The sequence below is a fragment of the Drosophila kikkawai genome, chromosome 2L (genome assembly GCF_030179895.1).
Source record: "Drosophila kikkawai strain 14028-0561.14 chromosome 2L, DkikHiC1v2, whole genome shotgun sequence".
Classification (NCBI taxonomy): Eukaryota; Metazoa; Arthropoda; class Insecta; order Diptera; family Drosophilidae; genus Drosophila; species Drosophila kikkawai.
Window position 1 is genome coordinate 12,197,036 of NC_091728.1, and position 24,826 is coordinate 12,221,861.

The 24,826-nt window shown below is 44.5% G+C and overlaps 2 protein-coding genes across 3 annotated transcripts; one reads left to right on the forward strand and one right to left on the reverse strand.

The window, feature by feature from the left end:
* Positions 1-1,821: 1,821 nt before the first annotated feature.
* On the forward strand, positions 1,822-24,571 carry eya (eya transcriptional coactivator and phosphatase 2). 2 transcript variants are annotated; one of them, XM_017178392.3, is made up of 5 exons: positions 1,822-2,350; positions 17,879-17,925; positions 21,652-23,406; positions 23,469-23,713; positions 23,787-24,571. In XM_017178392.3, exons 1-5 carry the CDS (start codon positions 2,297-2,299, stop codon positions 23,966-23,968), a joined length of 2,283 nt encoding a protein of 760 aa, XP_017033881.1. In that variant the 5' UTR covers positions 1,822-2,296; the 3' UTR covers positions 23,969-24,571. The 2 variants fall into 2 exon arrangements, with proteins under 2 accessions (XP_017033881.1, XP_017033880.1); XM_017178391.2 differs by lacking the exon at positions 1,822-2,350 and adding an exon at positions 14,404-14,696.
* LOC108082832 (uncharacterized) lies at positions 7,493-8,544 on the reverse strand. The gene has a single exon (XM_017178393.3). The coding sequence runs from the start codon at positions 8,424-8,426 to the stop codon at positions 7,665-7,667; it is 762 nt and encodes a 253-aa protein (XP_017033882.1). The 5' UTR covers positions 8,427-8,544; the 3' UTR covers positions 7,493-7,664.
* Positions 24,572-24,826: the final 255 nt, after the last annotated feature.

Here is a 24,826-nt window from a genome sequence, read left to right on the forward strand (position 1 = left end):
TTCTTCAAATATTCAACTATTCAAAGCATCTTAATGTATCTGATTATGCCTAGTTGAATGAAGCATCATCTAATTATATCAATCATAACTTGCCCTCAGCATATGGTGCAAAGCATTCCTAATTATTTTCCGCCGCCATAGATTTTACTCCAATCTGGCCGAGCCCATATTATCTAACTCATTAGAGGGAGTTGCCTTCCCTTCCGCCTGCCAGAAACCAATTTAAAGCCGTACTTTTCCAAACAACTTAAAGTTTGGCAAAACTGGAAACACTACAAACTTGTGGACGCCCATCAACACCAACCCGACAGTCTCAACCCTCTAAGATTCCAATTGAGTGCTTTTTGGTGCGCAGGCGCCCGAAAATCCTCGCCAAGCGACGGGGGAGGATAGGACTCCCCACAGGAGCAGGACAATTCAAAATGGCTGCTCAAATATTTGGCAAGGGAGTGTCCCCAGAAGGAGCGGAGCTGTGGGGGGGGGAGCTATAGTGTGTTGTGTTGTTAAGCCTAACTGTTACTGTCGCAATTCATTGAATTTGCAGGGCTAATTAAACACGTTAACAACTGTCGCGACGCACTGGGGCGTGCAGGGATAACTTGCTCCAAGATCGTTGTCGTCGTCGTCCAGACGCCAGTCCAAAAAAAAAATATTAATAATAATAATAAGAAAAAAAAAACCTTATGCCGAAACCAAGGCAACCAAAGAGGAGACAAAATCGACCTTATGTCTCCTAGTCTGCGCTGTGATTTTTTGGCTAAAGACCAGCGGCTTGAAGCTGTCCATAATATCCCAAAATTGGCCAGACTAATGAGAGTTGACGTTTCGCCTGGCGCCCAATCAAGTGTTGCCAAATTGGGTTAGCCAGAGGGCCGGAAAAAAGGAGACCGAGAACCGTTCGTGGAAGGTCCCCAGAACAGAAAAAAGGCTTCCAGGAAGCCCTAATGTCAAACGAACAGAGCTGTCAACTTGTCTGAAAATTGTTGTATATTTGTTGTTGTCAAATGTTCCGTCACTGATACAATTCTGGACTGCCAACTTGGTGTTTGATTTAATTCTTTGGTAATGTTTACAAAAATAGTAATTCTTTGGTAGTTAATCTGACCAATATTGATAAAGTATATATAAAGAATTATTTTGGGCCAACTTATAGATAAGATAGTTATGATTTTAAATTAAATATAATTAATTAATTGTAAATTAAAGATCATTAGTTAGTGGTTTAGCATTGGTGTTTAATTAAAAGTGTTAATACTTAGAGCTTATCCTATACAAAATTGTATGTTGTATAACTGAATAGTTGTAAAATAAGGACACTCAAATTTATATCCCTGCCAACTTGCTGAGTCTGTGACAGTTATATTTGTTTTTTATTCAGATCCTTCACAAAGCCATTGTGTGAAAAAGGTATTCTGAGGCGCCTAGCACGTTGCCTGTGTATCTGCATCTGGTCCTGCCCGAAATGTTCCGTTACGGTCGACCGATGAGTGGATTTACAGGCGAATCCTGATGCGCCGCCCTAAAAGCAGGCAAAAAAAACTCACTCAAAACCGACTAAAGCAGTGCGCCCTAAGGTGTGAGCGAGAGCGTCGCACTGCCGAAGGGCAGGCATCGCTCAAAGCGAGATGGCAACAGAGCAGCGATGATCGAGTGAGTCTCGGAAAATGTGGGGTGGGGTTGGGAGTGCGAGGGAGAGACACTGAGACGGCGAGCGCATGGCGACGACGTCGACAGCTTTGCGACCGAGATGAGTGCTTTTTCGGCGATGAGTGCTTTTCTGGGCTGGAATCCCGAGCTGGAATCAGTTGACACACAATTGTTTAAATAAAACAAAACACTCGTGGCGAGAGCGGACGACCATTTGCTACAGGCAGAGCTTTTCCCGTCGGCTCAGCGCCCAAATAAGAAACAGAGACGAGTCCGAATATAAACCATTCACATCATACGAATTAATTTGGCACAAATTAATTTGCGTAACGGAACTGCTCACTTAACACAATTTAATGTCCATCCATCGCTCACTCGCTGGTGTCGCGCGTCTCGTGCAATAAAACGAAATAGGCTTGAATTAATGAATTAATCAGCAATCAACTTTTCGAAATTATTCCAATTGGATCGGTGTGTGTACCTCGAGAGCATAAATAAAAAAATATAATAATAATAGAGATCACATTATTGTGGAAATGACGCCTTTATCGTGTTCTATCTGACATTTCCACTGGACTCTGCAGGATCCATAGTTCCAGGAATTGGAAGTCGCAGGAGCAGCGACCACACCAGCCACAACACTTGGAATATGTTGTATAATGTACCGTGCTACCAAAACTTTTCAACACTGGATTACTACAAAGTAAGTAGAAAAGTTTATATAAATAATAACCTAAATCTAAAGTTTTGAATACCATAGTTCAATTAAAAAATATTTATTCTGGTCCTAATGCAGCAATATTTAAAGACCATCGAATAAACTTCGATATATTAAAATATTCAAAGGTTATAGTAATATTATCCGCTAGTTCTTCATTTAGTCATTATGGAATAGAAAAGTAACAAAATAACAAATATTTTAATATAATTTCCCATTTCTAACTTGTTAATATCTCTTTTCTGGACCACACAAAGATTGCATAATCCACACAGACTTTCCAAATCGAAATCCGATTTAAATCAAAGCCAAATCCAGCTCCTTCGACTCACCAGACTCCTGATTTCTGACTCTGAGTGCTCCCAGTCATATTTTCCGCCTCAAGTATTCATAATTGCGATCCCTTAATGCGAGTTCCTAAATCAGAGTAGACTGGTAGCCGATGATCGGGACAGATAAGGCTGCTCACCGTACAGTGAACTGTAAGAAATCAACGATGCTACTGCGCATTTGCCCAGTGCTGATCCTTTAAACGCAGGACACAATGCAGACAGTAGTCAAAAGGGAATTTTCAGCTTAAGTGCGCACAAAAGGCCACAGCTAGGGAGAGAGAGATATCCTGTCGATCGAGTGGGAATCATTTGACCAGAAATAAAACCGCAAAAAGGATCAGCTCGAGAAGGCACTAGGTCAAGGGCTGAAACTGAAGGAGCTAGATCTCCAGATCGGGATTTCTGTTTCTGGCGAATTCTTCCTTGATTGACAGTCAGGTTATTTGGGTCTCTGTCCCTGTTCCCCGGATTTCTTTTGGCTCCGAGTGAGTTCCTGTCTAACGATTTCCTAGGCTGCCGTTGCCCAGGCAGCTCCGTCACAGCGCCAGGACCCCGCTGCCATCGTTCGTAATTTGAGCAAAGTTTTCTGGGCGAAGCAATTTGCGATGTTGTTGTCACGGACAACACACAGAATGTTCCAAAATGGCTGCCATCGATGGCGGGGCGAAAGGACGAAAGGCAGAAAGCCAAAAACGCTGCCACAAAAAGCGTCAACTGCCGCCATTTTTTGGGTATCTATGTGACAGCATCGGAGAGGAGACAACACGAAAATCTCATAAATGTAAATGCAAAAAAAGGACGAGTCGCGTTTGCGAAAGCCATTAGCAAATAATTTCAGCGAAAATTTTTGTATTCCACATTGTTGGGCACACACACACAGAGTGAAGGAGGAAGGAGGGAGGAGGAGAGGGATACGGAGTGAGAGAGAGAGACGAATGCCGTGAGGATAATTTCATTGAAATTTGAGTAGTCAGAAAGGAGCAGCAGCAAAATGTACAAAAGGACAACGCCGTGCAGATGCCTTGCGCTTTTCGTTCGCCATTATAACAACAAACAATGCAGGCAGGAGCGGGACAGGGGCAGGGTATACGGATCCTGGGACCCGGGGTCCTTCAGCCCCCCCTTCAGCCTTCCTTTAGCCCAACCCAAGCCCCTTCCTTTACTCTCCGTGTGTTTGCGTTGCCCGCAGGACTCTCGGCTCTGCGGGTTTTCAACGAAAAATTTGTAATTCGTTTCTCGTTTGCGGCTTGGCTCGGCTGCTCCATTTCAGCCACGCCCTGGAATTGCTCGGAAAATTAAAATTAAATGCTACCCCCACCCGTTGGAGCTGCTGCGCTCATTATTGTCCCGGTGCAAATGTCCTCCTGCGACATTCGTACAAAATCTGTGAAATCTCTGAATCCCTTGGAATCCCTGGCCCATCATCTCCTTTCTGATAATCCGCTTTGTCCTCCGGCTTAAGTGGCAAATGTTTGTCTGGGGCGTGGCACGGGAAGTGCGTCTATTCTATCTCTTTTCCTGTATCGATCTACTTCACTACTCCTACCTGTTCCTGTCCGGTTTCGAGGCACTCCTCTGGCTCGCCGTCGAGCAACCAAATAAATATGTTTGTTTGTTTACCCAAAAGCTCCGACAGCGCTGAGTTGTGCAAGATTTTCAGTAGCCATGGTCGAGACAGAGTCAATAAACAAATTTGGAGCTCGATCTGGAAGCCCTTTTCCGGGGACTGGCACGAGTTGGGAATTCGATGATGGCCATAATGATAATGATCATATTGAGGGAGCTTGATTTTTTAAATTTTGTGGAAAAAAGCACCTTAGCTGCACACATACTTTCAGTATTTAATTCATTATTAATTCACTTCACATTTAATTATAGTTAGTCATGTTTACAAGGCTTATCGCTTGCTTTTCGCCTCACATAATTCTGCTAACATCGTCCTTGTGACCCGATTGTGACGTCATTTCCGAGGACAAAACCACAAGATATATACACATATATGGTATAAATTTGCATGCATCATGCTAGAATTACAGCACTGGAAAACGTCGTGCCGAAGGTTTATCCCTTAGGCCCTCTCCCTCCCGACCTCCTTTGTTCCAGTTTCCAGCTCATAATCCGCTCAACTGGTCCTTTTTATCCTGTTTTATGTCGCCTGTCCGCAGATGAGGATGTGAAACGAAAAATTAGAGCAACCTGTCTGTGATGGATGTCCCTCTTTTCTTCTCATCCACTGGATTTCGATCTCTAATGCCCTCTAATGATTGCAAATATTTGTACCTTGTTGTGGCCATTTTGCCAGGGATTTGCTTTGTCTGCCTCCAGCCTTGTGACTCATTGTTGTCTCCCGGTCTAAATTTGAATGGTGGCAGTGCTCGAAATAGTCCCGACCATCTACCAAAGGTCTGTGCACAATCAATTGTCACTTTCGACAGCATATTTTGAGCTAACGCTGGTCTAAAGATAGCCAAAACTAACCCAAATATAGTACGCAACTCTTTGCCGGGTGAATAATTACGCGGAATGGATCAGCTGCTGTCATTAGAGCACCAATCTAATGGACCAAGTCTAGAGATCGAAGTGTCTAGACCTGAGATCTATAGTATAACCAATTTAAAAGCTATTGTGTCGTGTGATTTCTCTATTTAAAACTCGTGTGATTAAGAAAATTAATTATATTTTTGTACCTTTAGGATAATATTTGAAACAGATACAAGATGAAGAGCAGAAGATACATAAGTGTGGCAGGATTTTTGTACAGTCTGTTTCGCTTTACACCGCGAAGGATCTTCAGCAAGCTTCACTACCTTATTACAAAATTCACACTTTTGAGATCTCTTTTAATATTAATAATAATTCTTTAACATTTCTATGGCTATATCAACCAAATCTTGCATATATTGTCCATATGTAATTGTAATATCAAGTTGATTAAAGTATTTAATTGATGAGTTTCCTAGCATACTTTCTAGTAGTAAAAGTAACCCCTTGCAGCAAGCTGCTTGGTTGCCAAATTCTTAGGTATTTCTACACATTTATATAGAGCAAATCCCATATAGATGGAGCAATACAGCTCAACGACGACACGGACACGCATCTGTCACATCAAAAGCGCCGGAGCATCTTACAACGCTCCGGTAATTGGTGCGGGGCCGGAGCCCAGTTCGGGCCTGAGATCTTGCCCGGGGACTGCCTTCGCTTACAGGAATTCTGGGTAAAATCGGGAAAAAATAGATGTCGAATGGGAGCTAAACAAATGGGCGAAAGTGCGACGAAATGAACTTGTCATAATTATTTGACAGTCCGGGGTAAGTGTGATGCTGCGGCGGCACTCCCCTGCCATTAACCAGAAATTGATGTAAAACATTTTGCCAGAGGCGAGGGGCAAAGGAGTGACAATGAAGGCAAAGGGGTGCTCTGCGCTCCTCTGGGTATCCAATTCGGTCGCTTTGATTCTCCTTTACGGTGTCACTGCCAGCGGGTTGCGGGGTCAAGTGGTCGCAGCCTGTGAAAACAGAACTTGCGCCTCATTTCCGGTGCAATCGAGTGGCAGACAGCTTGGAGCACGATAAGATTCCTGTCGCGGGGCTCCTCCATTCCTTGCTGGGTTTACTTAGGTGTGGCTGTTGTCAGTCAAAGGCGCAGACAGGCAGCTGCCCTCCCGGTAACCCCATCCCAATGCAACCCATTCCACCCAACCCCTTACCAATTAAGCGGTTTTTTCTGAGACAAATTTGGGCGACCTTTGACTTGACGTGGATGGCATTACTCGTTAGCAGTCGTGACAGTTTTTCTTCGATTTTTCCATAATTTTACCACGAATTTATTTTGGCCTGCCTCGTCCCTAGCAATTTTCCTAGCTGTCTCACCAAAAAAAAAAAAAAATATCAGATTTCCTCGTTGCACATTTTTCCATCCATCCATTCTTCGAGGCTTGGGAAAGTGCAGCAGCAGTGGCAGTAGCAGCCTCCGGACTCCGGACAATTGGCAGCCAAAATGCCAACAAACAAATCATTCACATTTCGTCCATTGATTGGCGAGGCGGCAGAGCGAAATTCGATATTCGTGATCGGGATCGGGATCGGTGGAAAGGGACCAGGAACCAGGGAGATGAAAGTGCTGAGAGGCTAAGAGGAGGGATCGACAAGGAGAAAGGGAGGAGGAGGAGGAGGCTTAGGGCAGGCCATCCTCCGATTTCGATAAGGCCGGCGATTCCGGTCCCAGTTGCCAGAGCGCACCTGTTCCTCTGCTCGCGGAACGCGTCCCATCAACAGTTGGTCTCGTTTCAGCTTTCGCCCAGCAGTAACACTATACTTACGTCCCGTCTACCCTCCATTCGGCGGCCTTGTCGTTAATTTTTGCCGTAATTAAGTTTTACGGAAATAATCAACTATTTGCCATTTTCATAACAATTTTTTTTCGCTTTATTGCCGCCTTTTCCCCTGCTATTTAATTCGCAATTGTTGAACAGAAGCAGCGCAAAAGTTAAATGTGGCCAAGGTCTGAGCGATGAAAACGATCCCCGGCAACTTTAGGGCTGCCACATATGGTGTAAATGTAACCGATAGGCCAGCAGGGGTATACGGTTGCCAGTTGCCATTTACCATTTACCAGTTGCCAGTTGCCCAAGTCCGAGTGTTGCACAGTTGGCACAGTTTGTGGTTCGCCATCCGCCGCAAAGGGGAATCTCTGCCTTTAACGGAGATGGATTCTGTTTAGCTGGGGATTTAGTCAGGGAGTCGATATGATAATTACAGCATCCACTCCGCTAACTACATACTATATACAACAAATATTAATGCATAAATGTGTGGCTTTATCGCGGATTAAACTTGCAATTACATTTCTTGGAATTAATGCAACAAAGTGTTTAGATTTGTTTCGTTGGCAATGCTCCAGGCAAATAACTGTGTTATGGAACCCTACCCCAACCGATTGCTAAGTACTGGTCTTCTGGCGTCCTATTGTTAGGGATTGGCAACAACCGGAGCTGGCTCTTTGGGTTTCTCCTCCTTTGGCTGAGCGACAAGACCGCTCTCCAAGGCGCTAAGAATCTTCTCATCGGAGTTGAGCTTCTTGGACTCTGGCTTTGGGGCCTTTTCTGGTTGCTGCTTCTGGGTTGTTTCCGGTTGCGGCTTTGGGACCTTTTCCAGTTGCGTCTTCGGTGCCTTTTCCGATTGCGTCTTCGGTGCCGCTTCCGGCTGCAGCTTTGGCTTTGCTTCGAGATCTGGTTCGTTCGAGTCCTGGATCTGGACCTCCGAATCATTCGGCACCAACTGCAGTTCGTGCACCTCCTCCGGCCCATTGACGGCTGTCTGTTCAGGCCCAGACCCCTCATCCTGATTCTGGGCCTTGTGAAGGTGGAACAGCCGCTTCCAGTACATCGACATGGATGACTTAACGCCCGGTTTCGTGGTGGTCAAGGGCTTATCCTGCTGGTTGGGGGTGCTCATGGAGCTCGACTGCTCGGGCCCATCTGTGTTAGGTTCATCCTTTTTCGGTCCATCCTTGTTGGGTATTTTCCTTCGTGAAAATATACGACTCAAAGTCTTGGACTTGCCCAGTTCCTTGTTGTCGCCCTCAATGGAGGTCTCACTTCCGTATTCCTTCAGGGCCGGCTTCTTGCTGAGCTTAAAAAAGCGTTTCAGCGAATTGGTCTTGGACATTTGGGCATCCTCCCCTGGCAGGCCCTCCGATTCGTTGAGCGGCACATCCTGCAGATTGGACATGTTTCTTCACTATGTCCACTGGAATCGCTAGAAGTTTTTTGAAAATTAACTTTGGTTTGGTGAACTACGAAATATATATAATATGCGTGGAGTGGCTAAACAGAATGATAAACGTATGCCACCAGAAAATCCATAGCCTACCATATTAGGGATGAATTTTCAGGAATACAAAAATCTCTAATTTCAGAAATAAATTCGGTTTTTTTAAATAAGAAAAACTGATTCAAGATGAAGAAGCTTAGTTTGCTTTTTCTGGGAATTCTGTCCCCAACCGGTTCTTAGTTAGGCTTTCTTGTCTTACCTTGCAAATTCTAAAAATTCTTGAAAAACTTCATTGTGTCTAGCTCAATCTTGTAAAGCATATTCCATTTTTACAACATTACTTCAATAATTTTCCCGTAATTCCATAATATGTGTAATGCCCAATCCTGTCTTTCCTACATCTTAATTAACAAAAAAAACTCTCGTTTTCCGCTGACTGCCCTCAGAAGGGTTGAAGCTAGGGGTTCAAGGCACACCTGAAGAAAATCTCAAAGAGTTAACGAGCAACTCCTTTATCAGAGATAAACTCAAAGAGTTACGCAGACACAATAAACTTGGCCATTCTAGAGGGTTGTTTTCCTGCCGGCAATCAAAGTTTTTAATTAACAAACAAAGAAACCGATTTTCCAAAAAATTGTGTAAATAATTCGCAAGGATTTTTCCAGCCAAAAAGGGAAGTTTGGCAATCGTTGAACCCGAACCGTGACATCTTGAGAATAGGTCAACATTGTTGTTTAATTAGAGGACAATAGCTGTCAATAGCTTGCCCCTAGCGCACACAGAGTGCAGGAAGCAAGAAAGTTGGAAGCCAAAGTCAAAGGTGGCTGGCTAATTGCGAGGCGGGGACAGGACTGCCAGCTGTGAAAAAATCTTATCCACACTCCATCTTAATGACTACTTAAACAGCGACAAAGCCAACCCCCAACCTCGAGTCCAACCCCGACCCCAACCCCACTCAACCGCCCGAGTGCAACCCCCTTGGGCAACTCTGTATGGATATCGCCGCTCAGCTCAAGTGCAGCACTTGAGGCAGCTGTTTGGCACTCGGGATGACTTTAATTTAAGCCCTGGGGTGCCATATATATATATGGAAACCTCAACATTAATAAGTGTTAATAATCGTGTGCCTGCGTGTGTTATTTTTTCCGACTGCGCCGACACGCCCCCCAACCGCCCAAAAAACGGGTCTACGATTTCACATCACTTTCGCAACAGCTTGACGGGGGAGGTTAGGTTGACTGAGAACCCGGCGAACTGAGACCGAGTTAGAAAGTCCGTCCAGAGGAGCGTAACATGGATAGGGTATAAGTATAGGATTACCGGCATCGGCATCAGCATCACCATCAGCATCCACCTCCATGTCCATGTCCAAGTCCGTGTGCGGATATGGCAACCGAAACAGCATCCCTGGGGGTCTCCAATGATTTGTTGTTGTCGCCGGGCAAGTTTACAAATTCAATTTGTCAGCGATGCCTCAGTGCTGGTTTTGCGGGCGGGGTGAGTTCTTGAAAACCCAATTCCATAGGCTTGGCAACGGTTAACACAAAAAACACCGGAACTAAATTGGGGAAGCAAGTGCAGGGTATAGATCCTTTGATACCCATTAATTTTATAATTTTTGCTCTATATTTTTTGTTTTGGTTCATAACTTTAAAGCAAAGAAAACATATTTAAAGAAGTTACTAATATGGTAAGACAGAAATGCTCCACTGTAAATGTAAAGGAGATATTATAAATTAAAAATTTTATAAATTTCAAAATCGAATCGAAGTTTATTATTCTAAAAATCCTGTACATTTTATTGATTAATTATATTCCGTCTAATCAATGAAATAATGCTGAACATAGTTCAAAAACTATTTTAAATATGCGTAATCCTTAGCAAATTATTTTATGTTACCAGTGGTCATCCCCTAGTCGAGCATATCCTTTTCGTCCTGCAGGGCCACCGCGTAAGAGCATATGTTCCCATTGCATACTTGAGGGCGCATTTGATTAGAGCCCACCGAGGCGGGAATATTTAATTTGGATGTTTGGCTGCGGCGCGTTTTGACACGCGCTAGTCGAGAGCACGTAATTAAATTAATTAGAGAGTCGTTCCCACAGGTAAACCTCCGCCCCCTGCCAAGGCCTCGCTGCCACCACTCGCCGGCAGCTCAATTTGATGCGATCCAATCTACTCAGAGTTACCCCACAGCCCGGCCAGAGTTTTGATGCTCATTCGCAGTGACAGGCGACACACTTCGCTCGGTGGGTGGGCCAGCCAGCAGGTTGGAGTGGGTGGTGCCGGTGCCGGTGCTGGAACTGGTTACCAAGAGAACACACAGATAGCAGAGCTGGTGCCTTTGGGCTTCGGCTTTGCCTTTTAATGAAATTCCTGACCAATGTTTGTTTTGCTTAGGTCACCATGGCGATTCTCCCCTCGGCACATCGGGTGCCCATGTTATAGTCCGACCTCCAGCTGTATATATGGGTATATATCACTCGGCGATCGGCACGTGCCTGGAGCACAGGCACAGGTTCCGCATAATTTTTCCCAAGAATGAAAGCATAAACGAACCGTTTCTCGCCAACCCCGGTGGTCATCATAATCGGCTCAATCGTAATGAGCTGCCAGCGTCATTATGGTGCAAGTGCAGTCTCTGAGTCGGTTTATTTTCGTTATTTATCGGGGGAAGCAAGACGCCCACACAGGCCAAGTCTTTGTTTGGCTTCGCTCTCCCAATATTCGGAATATACATATTCCCTCTGGCCTTGTCGATTCATAAAACCCAAGTTTATGTTCATATTTTTTATGAAGCCAGCAGCACAGTAGTTGGCCAGGCGCACTTTAACGATCTTTGGGCCATAAAAAAATGGCTGTCTCCGCCATATACTTGTATACGTTTAAATATGTATATTTGGTTAATGTGTCGCGGGGCTCAGCTGGAAACAAAGCACGATTTTTGTGTGATTTACGATCGATTCAATTCGATAGATATGGGATCCCTGGAACAGCTGATTGTCTGCGGTTACACTATAAATATTTGTACAAGTGGAAAATGTGTTTTCCAAGGGAAATGCAATACCTCCAAAGTTGTTGTTCCTATTCTTTATTAATTTTGCAAGTTTCTGGGGAACTGAATGAGTGTGGTAACCGGACCAAATGAAGTTTGTTTTGTCTATGAAGCATTTTAATTACCAAATCGTTTCATTCAAGATTTTCGGAATCGGAATTCCAAGTTCAGTTCCCCCCTTACAAAACGAAGAAACCCCAAGCCAGAAATCTGCATAATAAACTCTTCCCGTCTTCGGTTCGTGCCAACTGCACGTTGGACTACACAAGTAATTTTATGCAATTTCCAGCTCCTTACACTGCGCTTTTCATCCTACGTTTTGTTCTCTATTTTATATGGTGTTGTTGTGGTCAGATCTCCATGGCTCAGCGATTTTATTTGTGACGGGAAGAATGCCTCAGACCTTTGGCATGTGCTGACAAATGTGGAAAGTCGCTAATCAGCAAGGCAAAAACAAAAAACTGACCCAATTCGTAGGCTGTCTCAGAAGCTATCGCAGTCGCAGTCGAGTGACGCACTACCCGATGGATGATGACTCTTGAACTCGGGAACTTGAGTTCCCCAGGGGGGGGGACAAGGTGCTGGATACCCAACATCGGCGGAATGACAACAGACAAGCAAGCAATCCAGTGTCGCAGAGCTCCAATCCTTATCTAGATGTCCAGGCAAACAGTCGCAGGCCCAGATCAAGTTGTAAGAATGCGAACATGGCAACAAATGTGCTCGACTCAGGTGTTAAAACTTTTGCATTAAAATGGCGCCCAACTATGGGGCCGATCCCTGTGCCCCTCGAGCCCCTGGCCGTGTAAAATTAATACAACACTCGGGGAGGTCCAGGCCGATCAAAACTGAACGTAAATCTTAAACGCTTTCGGTCCCGGTCGCCCAGCCATTCTCTGGTTGCTGCTCCATTGTGTGCAGCAGCCTCTGCAGTCGCACGATCAGCACGTTCGGCCGCGGAGGGAGGAGATCTCCGGAGGAACAGGATGGTCGGCGATCGGCAACCGGTCCACGACAAATGTGCCAGTCTCAGCAACATGCCGGGCCCCAGAAATATCTGCAAATGCAGCGAATTGTGTGCAGATTTGTTTACAGAAGACTCTCCAAGTGGCCACAGGACGGGACACAGAGGCCAGGGGACAGGGGCACGTTGATCATCGTAGATATAATTGACGACATGTTGTCTCACGATCGTGCTAAAGCGATTAAAGCTAATTTAATGCCCAACTCGCCGAATCATTCCCCTAAAAATGGCCTAAAGGTCAAACGGGTGTCCAACTCCCACCCACTTTGGACCATTTTCCCTTGGAGAGCCCAGACTTTATATGAAAATTCCCACTTTGATTTGCGGTAATCAAGTTACCAGCTTAACTACTGATTTTTAAATAAACTTTTTTGCCAGAATTTGATTGCATGTGTGTCTACGTTTATTTTCTTAACTGCACTCGATTCTGTGTACTTGTGTAATTCCATCCGGGCCTTTACGTCAGTGTTTGCCTAGACGTTCAGCCAAAAACTAATTGTTAAATCAATATAAATTAATTACAACACGAAGAAATTGTTTGGAGTAGCTTTCCTTTATACATTCAAACGAAATGGTGTTAATAAAAACTTACATAAACATTGATTTTAATTAGGTAACACTAGATGTCCGATTTATTGCTCTTTCTTTGATTGCCTCAAGTCTGGAAATTGTACAGCAAACTTGCTTGTAATTGCCATTACCAAAAGCTAGAAAATAACTTATCAATTTACTTGCCTTTAGTTTATAATTGTTTAATTTCGTTTAATCTTTAAAGTAAGTGCCGTTATACAATATATTCTACCTCGTTTAAGGCTATTTACCATTTCACTTGGGGCATTTTCAACTATAATCTGAGCTCATTAGTGGCCGTCTACAAATTACCATTGATGGTGATTCACTGGATAAAGTGTACAGGGGCTCTGTAATTTTGATTAGATGCCAATTTGTTTATGGCACTCGCCGGCCTGGCCAGAGATCAGATATCCTCGTATATCGCATATCGGTTAGACTATGCCAGCACACTCCGGCTCGTCTTACATAAGCATTCCGATATTTTGGGAGCTCCTTCTCTAATGCGTTACGGATCCACATCGAAACCAATAAGTTTGGTGGGGCGGCTTGGATTACCCGATATTTTCGTTTTGGTTTTTACGATTGCCATAAAATTGCTGGCGGTTTCCATTGAACAATCGGAGAGACTTCATCTGATTAGCTTATTAATTTGTGTAATGTGCGTGAATGGTGGCCTAGTATTAATTTATTCATTTATGCGCATAGAAGACATGGGAACACACTTTTCAAATGGCGTTTGCCCAGCGGCAAAATCCCTCCACAATGGGCATTGTTCGCCCGCATCTGAGAGATACAAAAAGACGAAGATACAAGCTCTGGAAAAGTGGTTTCTATACCACCCCAGTGGTGGTGAACATGGTTGGATTTTCGCTTGGGGACTGGGAATGGGCGGAGTCATGGTTGGGCCCTGCTAAAGGCAGTGCGAGCGGGAGAGCTGTTAACTTGTTTCGAGTGAGCCGTCATCCAATGCCGAGATTTCCACTCAAGCATTGTCGACGCCGCTCTCTCTCGCCCTCATCGCGCTCCCTTTTCTCTTCAGGCTCTCTCGACGTCCGAACCTCTCTCTCTTTCCTGCCGAACAGCTCTGCCGGCGTCGCAGTCGGAGCGCTCTTTTCCGGTCTTGAGTGAAATGCCCAAACCCGCTTTCGCACTCATTCTCTCCCTCAGACTCCGCCCACCGCGAGAAAACCTCCCTCTCAGGCGTTATACGATTTTCGATCCGTAGTAGTAAGGCCGCTCAGTCGCCTGCTTCACCAGTCAGTTGATTTTTTCGTTTCGAGCGCTACGGGAACGCTCGGTGCGCTCCGATCCGATATCGATATAGATTCTATCCAGCACTCGTTCCCCGTTCGTTCTCAAGTCAAGCGTAAATCACATCTGATCCGAATCGGCGTTCGATTTTAAAACATATATATCCACCTGAATCGGGATCTGCCAAGACCAAATCCGCCGCGTGTGTTCGCAACTCATAGTTCCTAGTGAAAGTTATCGCAATCCCGCATAATGGTCACCCTAATGCCATACAACTATGCTGCCCCGCGCTGCGGATTAATTGACAAAATGATCGAGCCAAAGGTAATCAAGTCGTCGGGATTTTCACCCATCGGGAAGCTTTAAAAGTGATGTTGTGGTTGCCGTCGGTTATGGTTATTGTTAGTGTTATGATGATGCTGCTGGGAGTAGCTTCCTTGGTGGTTACCTTGTGGGGCTTCTCGCCTACCAAATAGTGCAACTTTGCCATAATAATTTATTGCGCCTGGACTCTAAAATATAAAACCCACAGTTTAGGATGGTTTATGGGGTTGGGTCTAAAGGTGATCTATTGGGTGGTTATGCTATATAAATCTAGCTCAGGGTGACACCTAAAACAAGTTGTGGTGTCAAGGTTTCATTAACACCTTCCTAACATCTCTTCCAGATTGTTTGGTTTCTCCAAATAAATATGGAAGGTCCCCTAAGTTTATAGGAGCAAAAACCACCTTCATTTCTAGATCTAATGACACCTAAGACCTGTTCAAGATTTATAAACACCTTGGAATATTGCCAGAAATCTCTGTCGTTTGACTTTCTTCCTATCCCGGATTCTCCTGCTTTAAGCAGATTTTATATTTGCCACATAATTATGAAATGTCCCCAACCCCAAAAGAGGATTACTACTTTTTATGGACCCAAGCCCAAATAGAAGCATTTTATTGACTCAAAGTTGGTGCTGTTGTTGGGAAAATCGTTAATGGGGATGAAGATTATAGACACCTGACCACAATTTTATTACAAGGCATTAATCGGCTTAACTCTGGAGCTGGCTGGGAGAGGTCAAGTCTTAAGGGTTTTAACAAAAAATGTCCAATAGGGTTTGTGGAGGTTGGTAGAGGTTCGAAGAGGTTCAGAGATGTTGCCAACTTTTGGGAAAGTAACAACTAATGACCCCTTCAGTCAGGGGAATATCGTTTGCTCCAGATCAGCGGACGCAATGAGTTCGTTTCCCGGTGATTTAATGGCACAGCATATACTACCAGCATCCAGCAGCGACACCGTTTTATGGGTCCCTGAACTTCGACTAAGACAAAGTCCAATCTGGACTGGGAGGAACGTGACGAACGTCGAGCGACTGGCTGACGAGATGGTTAAGGCGAAATATTAATAGAGCATAAATTACAGCCCTAGGGCCGAGTGGCCGCTTTATGGGAATTTAAAGAGCCTGGCCCACAAAGGCCGGAGCTGGGCTTCGGCCGGCCAGCGGCATTAATCACATTTTAATTAAGTTTAAGCCGTAATCGTAAAAATTAACACGCCATAATTCAACTGCGACAATGCGCGCTGCATGTAATTTATGACAAAGACGAAGGCGAAGGAGAACTCTCGGTCTCGATCTCGGTCTCGGCTCGGTCTCTCCAGTCGAAATATTGATTATGGCCCCGCCGATTGACACTTGGCGATTGTTGATTATACTGCCACGATTGTCGATTGTGGCCCGAACGTAATTAACGTGCCAAAGTGTTAAAGGTGCACGGGATAGTAGGTTCCCTTCGTCCCCTCGCCACAGCCACCGAAGAAACAAATTTTCCTCTTGTTTATTTTGATGCTTATCGGGGAACGGAGGAGTGGGGTGGGGTAGTCAGGGGCGGAGGGGTCTTAGGGCCGGGTTAATAAAAAATTTGTCGCCGTCTTCTCGTCTTGTCTTTTGTTCGCCTTTTGTGGCCGAGAGTCTGTTCCGAGAGTGTGTGTGTTTTAATCTTCTTCTAAAGCAGCAGAAGAGACAATGAGATTACGATCGCAGGAATTTCGTTAAAGATGCTCGAAAACAGGTCTTTATACGTACGGGTATATGGCTCGGGGACCAGCCCCCCAGCCCCTCTTCCTTGGTCCCCTCTTCCCGGTCACCCCTCATTCCCGTCCGTTGTCTGTGTTAATGTTTACGTTGTCAGCTTGTGCCATAAATTAGTTTAGTAAAAGGTTGCATTTGGATCTCCCAGCCCGATCTCCCGACCTCCCGATCCTCCCTCCTGTCACTATCTCATTTTTTTTTTTTTGCATACAACTGCGAGTCGAATTCGGTTGCTCGTGCAACACGCAATGCTGATTCGCGACTCGGGATTCGCGCGATCCGGAATCGCAACTCCATGCTACCGTTCGGTATCCATCCATCCATCCGTCCCTCTGTCCGTCCGCTGTGCATGCGCGTGTTCCTCTGTTCCGACGACAAATTTGAGGAACCTCCTTCAGCTCCTCCCCTTGCTGCTGCTGCTGCCGCTCTACTATCCTCCTTCCCTTCTCCCGATATCGCCGGATGATGGACAGTGCGTGCGTGTGGTCATCGCCGGACGGCAGAAGCTGTCAACTGAAGCCGCTCAGCTTTTTTGGGCTGGCTCTTTAGGGGCGGGAAGGTGTGCACGAATTCCAGCACCTGGGCTTGCCTCTACCTTCGATTTGTCTGGCTTCCGTTTGATTTGCATAAATTTATCTCAACTCGCACTTCCTTTTCGCTTTGTGTGGCATTTGTCAAACTCGAAATAATAATTTTTAAAGATCTTATTAACTCTCTGGATATATTGGGTGGTTTTGTAAAGAAGACTCTTGGAACTTTGTTAAAAATTTGAAGCTAAGATCTTTATTTTATAATATTTTAATATATATAATATATAATAAGCATATACTTTTCTCTCTTCCTCTAATTTTCTTTTAATTTTTAATAACGCCTTTAATTTAAAAGTCTGGCATAACCTTCAATATTTTCCCAGGTATCTTCACAACTTCTCCGTTCCAACTTCTCGTTAAGCTTCTTTCAATTAGTTATCTATCTTCCCCGTGGAAGAGTGACTTCCTATCTTGACACATTCTTATCAATATCTGGGACAAGGCTATGGCACCGCCACCTGCTTCTGATCCCATTCTGTCCCCTAAATCGACTTCCCCTTAAATGGCGCCGAGCGTCCACCAAGTCCCAGTAAAACTTTTTCCCACGCACGATTTTGTGCTGCGAAAAGCGCTTGGCGCAGCAGCAAATGGCGATTGCGAATTATGTAAAATTGGCTGTTTTCTTTCGCCACTCCGCAGTGGATAACCCACATAGGGTTTCAGGCGGTGGAAGTGCAGAGCTCAGCAGGTGTTGGCCCGTTGTTTATAAACAAATTCTGTCGAGGGCCAGCACAAATTGCGCCTCGGCGACTTTACATAATAAGCCGACAGCCAACAAAATAAATAAATTTGATTATGTACTCTTCGTGTGTTAATTGTGTTTTTTCTTGGCATATTTTCAGGTTAAACGTCCCAAGACAGAGCACACGGATACACATGAACGCAACCGGTAGGTCTTAAAATTAAATCCATTTCTGAATAAGATACATTTTAAAAAGTAAACTTATTTGTAGAATTATATTGCTTAAGACTCAACTTATTTTAAAGGCTTACATTTAGCAGACTTGAAACTTAACCATGAGACTTTCCTAATTTATTTTTTCTTATTTAATTTCGACATTATTTTTCCACCTAAACATCAAAAAATGTATATTAGAATCTTTCCCTGGCACATCTAATTTATGAATCCTTAGCGAGGACCTTCAAGAGGTTCCCAGCTGTAAGCGTAGACAATTTGTAACAGAAAGAAAGGCAAACCCCTCACACTTGCCAGGCGGCACACCATCCTCAATTGGTTTCAATTGAAAAGAGGCGAGGGTCGCTGGTGGAATGGAAGTACTAGAATTTTGCATGTGGCCCTCACAACCTGACACATGCCCCGGCAGAAATTCAAAGAATTCCTTCCACGCTTCAGCTGCTGCGACGCAGCACAGAGAGATCCTAAAAACCAAAGACAAAATAAAAATTAAAAAAGAAAATGTGAACCGAAAAGTGTCAGAGCACTTAACACTTGCCAAGAGGGGCAGGAAAGAGCGGAGAGATTCCGGTGAGGAGGTCCCTGGTCCAGGCCTTAAAAGGGGCTTAAGGGCGGCAACAGTTGCGGCTTAGTCTTAAAGAATTCTCGCGCCGCCTCCCTCTTTAATATTGCTCATTATTATTTCGGTAAATCTGAAAAATCTCCCATTGGCCACCACAACATGTGCGAGGAGCGGAGAAAACTCACTCAAAATATGGGATCCCCAGGCGAAAAACTTGGTTGGCTTTTCCTCTTTCTCTCTTGTTGGCGCACGCGTCGTTCTTCGCTGGGAAAATACTTTTCCCCCTTCTTGGGCCAGCTGCTTCCCCTTCTTTATGCTCCCCTTGTTGTGGCTGCTGGCAAGATAAATGTTCCTACTTCCACAAAAAAAGTATCTCGAGGTGTCAAATTCCTTTGGAAATTGGGCACTTAATTTACCTTCCTATTAAAATTATGAAAAATTGTTACAAATCTTGTGGAAGCCGGCTGGGAGGAGTTCTAAAAGGGGGGAATGCGGTGGAAGTATCTAAAGAGGTATAGGATAGTTATAGGGTTTTTAAAGAAGTCGTTGAAGGGGGTGTATTGAAAGAAGAGAAAATTACCAAATAATTATAATAATAATAGAAAAGGACTGTTTAAGAAACTATAAAACAGGATTTAGGGGAATTTTAAGTACAACTTCCCAAATTAAAGCTCATAGGTTTCCTTGCCACGTAAATACAGCTGCCAGCCTCTATGATGAGGGACCACGTAGAACTCCATTTAATTGCTGTGAAAAGGATTAAATTACCAAATATATACTATCCCATTTGTCTGCCCCCCTTCCGCCCTCGCTCCACATTATTTATATACCCCAACATTTTCCAGTGTTTTGATTTTTCTCGGGAATTTATTTGATTTTCCATTGGGGCTCCGTTTTATTTGATTTTTATTGAGCCCTTCAGGATTTTCGAATTTGTCCACTTAATTTGTGTGCATCAATTGATTCTACTTGAAAAGTAATAACGCCAGAGAACACAAAAAAACATCAAAATACAAAACGTAAAATATAAAAGGAAAATAATATTTGTCGCCGCTCCTTGGGAACAAAACATTTGCTGCACACATGGCCAGGAAGGGGGCTGGGGCAGGGTCACCAGGGAAGCCAACGGGACAATGAGACTTGTCCGGGACAGTCCGCACATGCCAGAAGAAAAAAAGGCAAGTCCTACAAGACTCTCAAGTGCCCCGAATCGATTTCGGGCGATTTCCTCTTCTCATCCCAGCGACTCGCCGTAGGAGCAAACATCCAAAAAAAAAAGTCTGGCGACGGATGCGAGATCGTAGAAAAATATTTATAACACTTGACGAGATTTTAAAGACCTCTTCGCCGGTCGGGCAGCCCAGCATCCCGGCTGGGACACACTTGACTCGGGCTCTGGGGCAAGAGAACTGGAAACTGGGCATGGGGAACCGAAAACAAGGAACGACAACGTGCCGTTAATTTTATGGCTCTTTAAAGATTATTGGAAATTATTTTATGTGTTTCCCTAACGAGTCAAGGGTTTTGTGTGTTTCAGTGTTTCTCTTCCACACAACGGTCTATGTTTCCATGTAGATGTTACTGGTCTTACATGCCTAGAAGTTCTAGAATCCTATTATTTTAAAAGGAAACTAAGTGACTTTCTTTTGTTTATAATTTAGTTTTTTGTCTTTAACATATTTGTATTATATTGAAGCATTGTAGATATGTCCTTTGCATAACTATTAAAAATATTGGGTTATAGTTTGGGATTCTGTAAATATTTATTTATGAAAAGAATTAAAAACACACTAGTCTTTTTGTGTAAATGTAATACTAAAATATATTAAGATACTTTTATTTAGACAAATTTAAAATGCGACATTAAATAAGATTGAATAAATTGAAAGGTTCAGAAATTGCTATTTGAATTTATTATGTAAATATTCTTCTTGTTATATTTACATAATAAATTCAAATAACTAACTTTGGCCAGTCAAAGTTTGTGTACCCTTACAGGTAACAATTAAAATATATCATAACTAAGCCAAAAATGCATTAATTTCGATTCGGAAAGCAGTTTTGTGTTAGTTTTTATTAATTTAAAACAACTGCATACCAAATTTAAAATTTTAAGAAATCAAAATTTTTGGCCATTTTCGCTAATTTTAATGATGTAACCCCTTATCAAATTTCGCAAAAATGGCCAAAAAATCGATTTCTTCCGGACATGTCTAGAATGATTCCCCTGTTGATGCTGATCAAGAATATATATGGTTTATGGGGTCGGAAATGATTCCTTGACTTAGAAAAATATTATTTTGTATTATAAAATCTGATTTTTTATATTAAAAAACTTCTTGATTTTTTTTTTTAATTAAAAATATCATAACTCGGCCAAAAGAGCATTAATTTTAAATCGGAAAACTGTTCTGTGCAAGATTTTCTACAGTTAATAAATCTGCATACTTCATTTTAAAATTTTGAAAATTCAATTTTTTATCAAAATCAAAAATTTTAATGATGTAACCCCTTATAAAATATTGCGAAAATGGCCAAAAAATCGATTGCTTCCTGACATATCTAGAAAGATTCCCCTGTTGATGCTGATCAAAAATATATATACTTTATAGGGTCGGAAACGTCTCCTTCACTGCGTTTCAAACTTCTGACTGAAATTATAATACCCTGCAAGGGTATAAAAAGCGAATTAAAATATCGAGGTCCGTTTTATACATATTTTATAGTTTCACAAAGTTATAATTACTGAGCTGGCCAAGTTAATTACTTATTCATTACCCTTCTCTTCTTACTTACTGGTTTTAATTATTTATTTGTAAAATGTAAAGAGCGAGTTTAAAAATGAGTACTCTGATTGAGCCACAAATTACACTTTGTCAGAGTTATTATTAACAGTCTTAATTCACTTTTTATTAACTGGCTCATTTACATTTTATTGAATTATTTGAAAATGTTATCTCTTGTCGTGATTTATTTTTTAATCGAATTTATTTTTAAAACAAGTGAAACAAGAAGGTTTAGTAACGCAAACTTAAATTATTGCATATCCTTTATAACTTTTAAAGTTGCCTCACCTCTCACCCCCTTTCCAATTACCTTCCCTTCACTAACAACCCTTTAATTTTATCTTTTTGCAGCCTCTGCAATCTGTCACAGCAGCAACAGCAGCAGCAACAACCCCAACAACAGCAGCAACAGTCGCAGCAGCAGCACACGCAGCAGCAGCAACAGCAGGGAACTCATCCCAGCACCGTGTTGGCCAGCAATGGACCTAGTAGCGCCGGTGCCAGCATGGGCGTCGGTGTGGGAGTGGGTGTGGGCGTGGCCGGGCAGTGCAGTCCACTGGGACTGCCGCCACAGAGCCAGCCGCTGCAGCCCACAATTGGATCGCTGGCCTCGCTGAGCGGACACTATTCGAACGGGAACGCCAATCCCAATGTGAATCCGAGCAGCTGCAGCCTGGCAGCAGCCTCCAGTTTCTCGCAGTCCGTGAGCAGCAGCTTCTCCACATATCAGCAGGCGGGTGGCGGCACAGGCGGAGTGTCTGGCGAGGATGTGGGCGTGGGCGTAGGCGGGGCCAATGTGATGTCGCACTGGTCGCATGACGGAACTGCCTCGAGTGCGGCCGTTAAATCAGAGTCACGCAGTCCGGGCCAAGTGCATCCTGTCCTCGACAATGGCTCGGTGACCAGTGTCAGTGGCTCCAATCTCTATGGCTGCAGTTCGGCCAGCTCCAATCCCCTGGACGGCGGCGCAGCAACGGTCAACTCCTCCGCGGTGGCGGCGGCTGCAGCGGCTGTGTATGATGGCAAGCACGACTATTACTACTACAACAGCATGCAGCAGTACACGCCGCCACCCTTCTACTCCGGCTATGGAGCTCCATATGCAGCGGCGACGGCAGCCAGGCAGGCCAAGATGGAGCCTGGGGCTGCGGCAGCGGCAGCCTACCTGACGCCCAGCTACGCTTCCAGCGGCAACAACAACTCGCAGCTGTACAGCAGTCCCTACGCAGGCTACAACAACTTCGGGCAGCAGGACTACAGCGGGTACTACAACGAGCAGTACGGCAACTATTACAGTCCGGCCAACTACTCGCCGTACGCGGTGAGCTCGCCCAGCTCGAGCGCCAGCCATGGTCACGGATTCCATGTGGCGGCCTCCTCGAACCTCTCCGAGAGTCCCACGGATACGCACTCGACAACGCCGGTGCACCAGACAACGCACTCGCCGCACTCCCCGCTCCCGATCTCACCCAGCGCCAGCTCCGGCATTGGACCACTGGGCTCTGCTGCAGCTGCGGCTGCTGCGGCTACCTTGAACTCCAGCGGCGGCAGCAGCGTGGGCACGGCAGGATCAGGCGGGGGCGTGGCGGCCAGCAAGACCACGCCCACCGGCAAGACGGGGCGGGCGCGTGGTAGGCGCCACCAGCAGCCAAGTCCCACCAGAAGCACCGCCTCGGATACCGGAAACAGCGAGGCAGTGAAACCGCCGGAGAGGGTGTTTGTGTGGGACCTGGACGAGACCCTGATCATCTTTCACACGCTGCTCTCGGGCAGCTATGCCAACCGCTACACCAAAGACCACAGCTCCCTGATGACCATCGCCTTCCGCATGGAGGAAATGGTCTTCAACATGGCCGACACTCACTTCTTCTTTAACGAGATCGAGGAGTGCGACCAGGTGCACATCGACGACGTCAGCTCCGACGACAACGGGCAGGACCTGAGCGCCTACAACTTTGCCACCGATGGCTTTCACACGGGCACTCCGCCCGGCGCCCCGCCCAATCTCTGCCTGCCCACCGGCGTCCGGGGTGGCGTCGACTGGATGCGCAAGCTGGCCTTCCGTTATCGCAAGATCAAGGACATCTACAACAGCTACCGGGGAAAGTGAGTACATTTAACACAAGAATTCCGTCAGTACCTAACTAACTTGTCTTTGCACCTTCCAGCGTTGGCACTTTGCTGGGACCCGGAAAACGCGAGGCCTGGCTGCAGATCCGCTCGGAGATCGAGGTGGCCACCGACAACTGGGCCACGCTGGCGCTCAAGTGTCTGAGCATGATTGCCCAGCGCGAGAACTGTGTCAATGTGCTGGTCACCTCAACGCAGCTGGCCCCGGCGCTGGCCAAGGTCCTGCTCTTCGGCCTGGGCAGCATCTTCAATATCGAGAACATTTACAGTGCGCACAAGATCGGTGAGTGGACACGACGAATGGCAATCGATGGATCTGAGATGTAACCCCCGTTTTTTTCTTATTTTTTCTGCAGGCCAGGAGACCTGCTACGAACGGATCGTGACTCGCTTCGGGCGCAAAAGCACCTACGTGGTGATCGGCGATGGGGCCGAGGAGGAGTCCGCCGCCAAGGCCATGAACTTCCCCTTCTGGCGCATCTCCGCCCACAGCGACATTCGCGCCCTGTACACCGCCCTTGACATGGGCTTCTTATGAAAGGCCAAATTGTAAGGCTTGCGGTTTTGAGTACAAACAGCAGAGGATTTAATTAATTTATTTAATGTGTGTGTGAGTGTGTCTGTGTGTATGTGTGTGTGCGTGTGAGACAACAAAAACAAATGGTAACTGTAAACCAGCGCAAAATAATTTAATTATTTTGTTTAAACCACTTATACTTTAATGCCAAGACTTTTTGTATTATATAGTTTTAAAACACCTAATCAACGATCGTATCAATTCTCGCACGAAATTGTTTCAAGTGTATAATTAATAAATTAATGAATTAACGATATATATATACGTATTTAGCACCTTAGAGTAGCAAACAATAACAGACCGACCCGGATCCTGGCAAAGGAGCGGCGAGCAGCGGGGCAGAGAGGCGGCGAGATCGATCGGAGCAAACACAACAAAAATTAGTTTAAAGTTTTAAGTTTAAAGCAGACGCATAACTATAATGATTATAAATAATTCGACAAAGCCGTAGTATTCAAATTTTAAATAACTATTATATAGCTGCATATATTAAACTATATTTAAAATATAAAACCGAGTAATAAAAGAGCAAAACCAACAACGACGCACTCTATTAAAGCATAACCAAGCGAGTTTGATTTTTTAACCTTGGCAGGGAATATCTTATGGCTTTTTATAATTTTTTTTAATATTTTAAATATTTTCTCTTCACAGAACTGCTGAAATTTAACCTCTGAAAGAAGAAAAGAGACAAAAATTATATTTATTTTTGGCTTTTTAAACTACGTTTTATTTTTCCAGTGTAAAGTAAGCAGATCCTAGTTGGAGTTGTTTGTGACCTGACTAAATACACGCGTAACGTGTAAAATGTCATTTTTA

What these genes read in the sequence shown, in the direction of transcription:
- LOC108082832 (XM_017178393.3), bottom strand. Translation starts at nt 8,426, where the DNA reads ATGTCCAATCTGCAGGATGTGCCGCTCAACGAATCGGAGGGCCTGCCA.
- eya (XM_017178391.2), top strand. Translation starts at nt 14,625, where the DNA reads ATGGTCACCCTAATGCCATACAACTATGCTGCCCCGCGCTGCGGATTA. An exon ending in ACAAAATGATCGAGCCAAAG is followed by an intron (nt 14,697 to 17,878) that starts GTAATCAAGTCG and finishes GCATATTTTCAG; the next exon opens with GTTAAACGTCCCAAGACAGA. An exon ending in GATACACATGAACGCAACCG is followed by an intron (nt 17,926 to 21,651) that starts GTAGGTCTTAAA and finishes ATCTTTTTGCAG; the next exon opens with CCTCTGCAATCTGTCACAGC.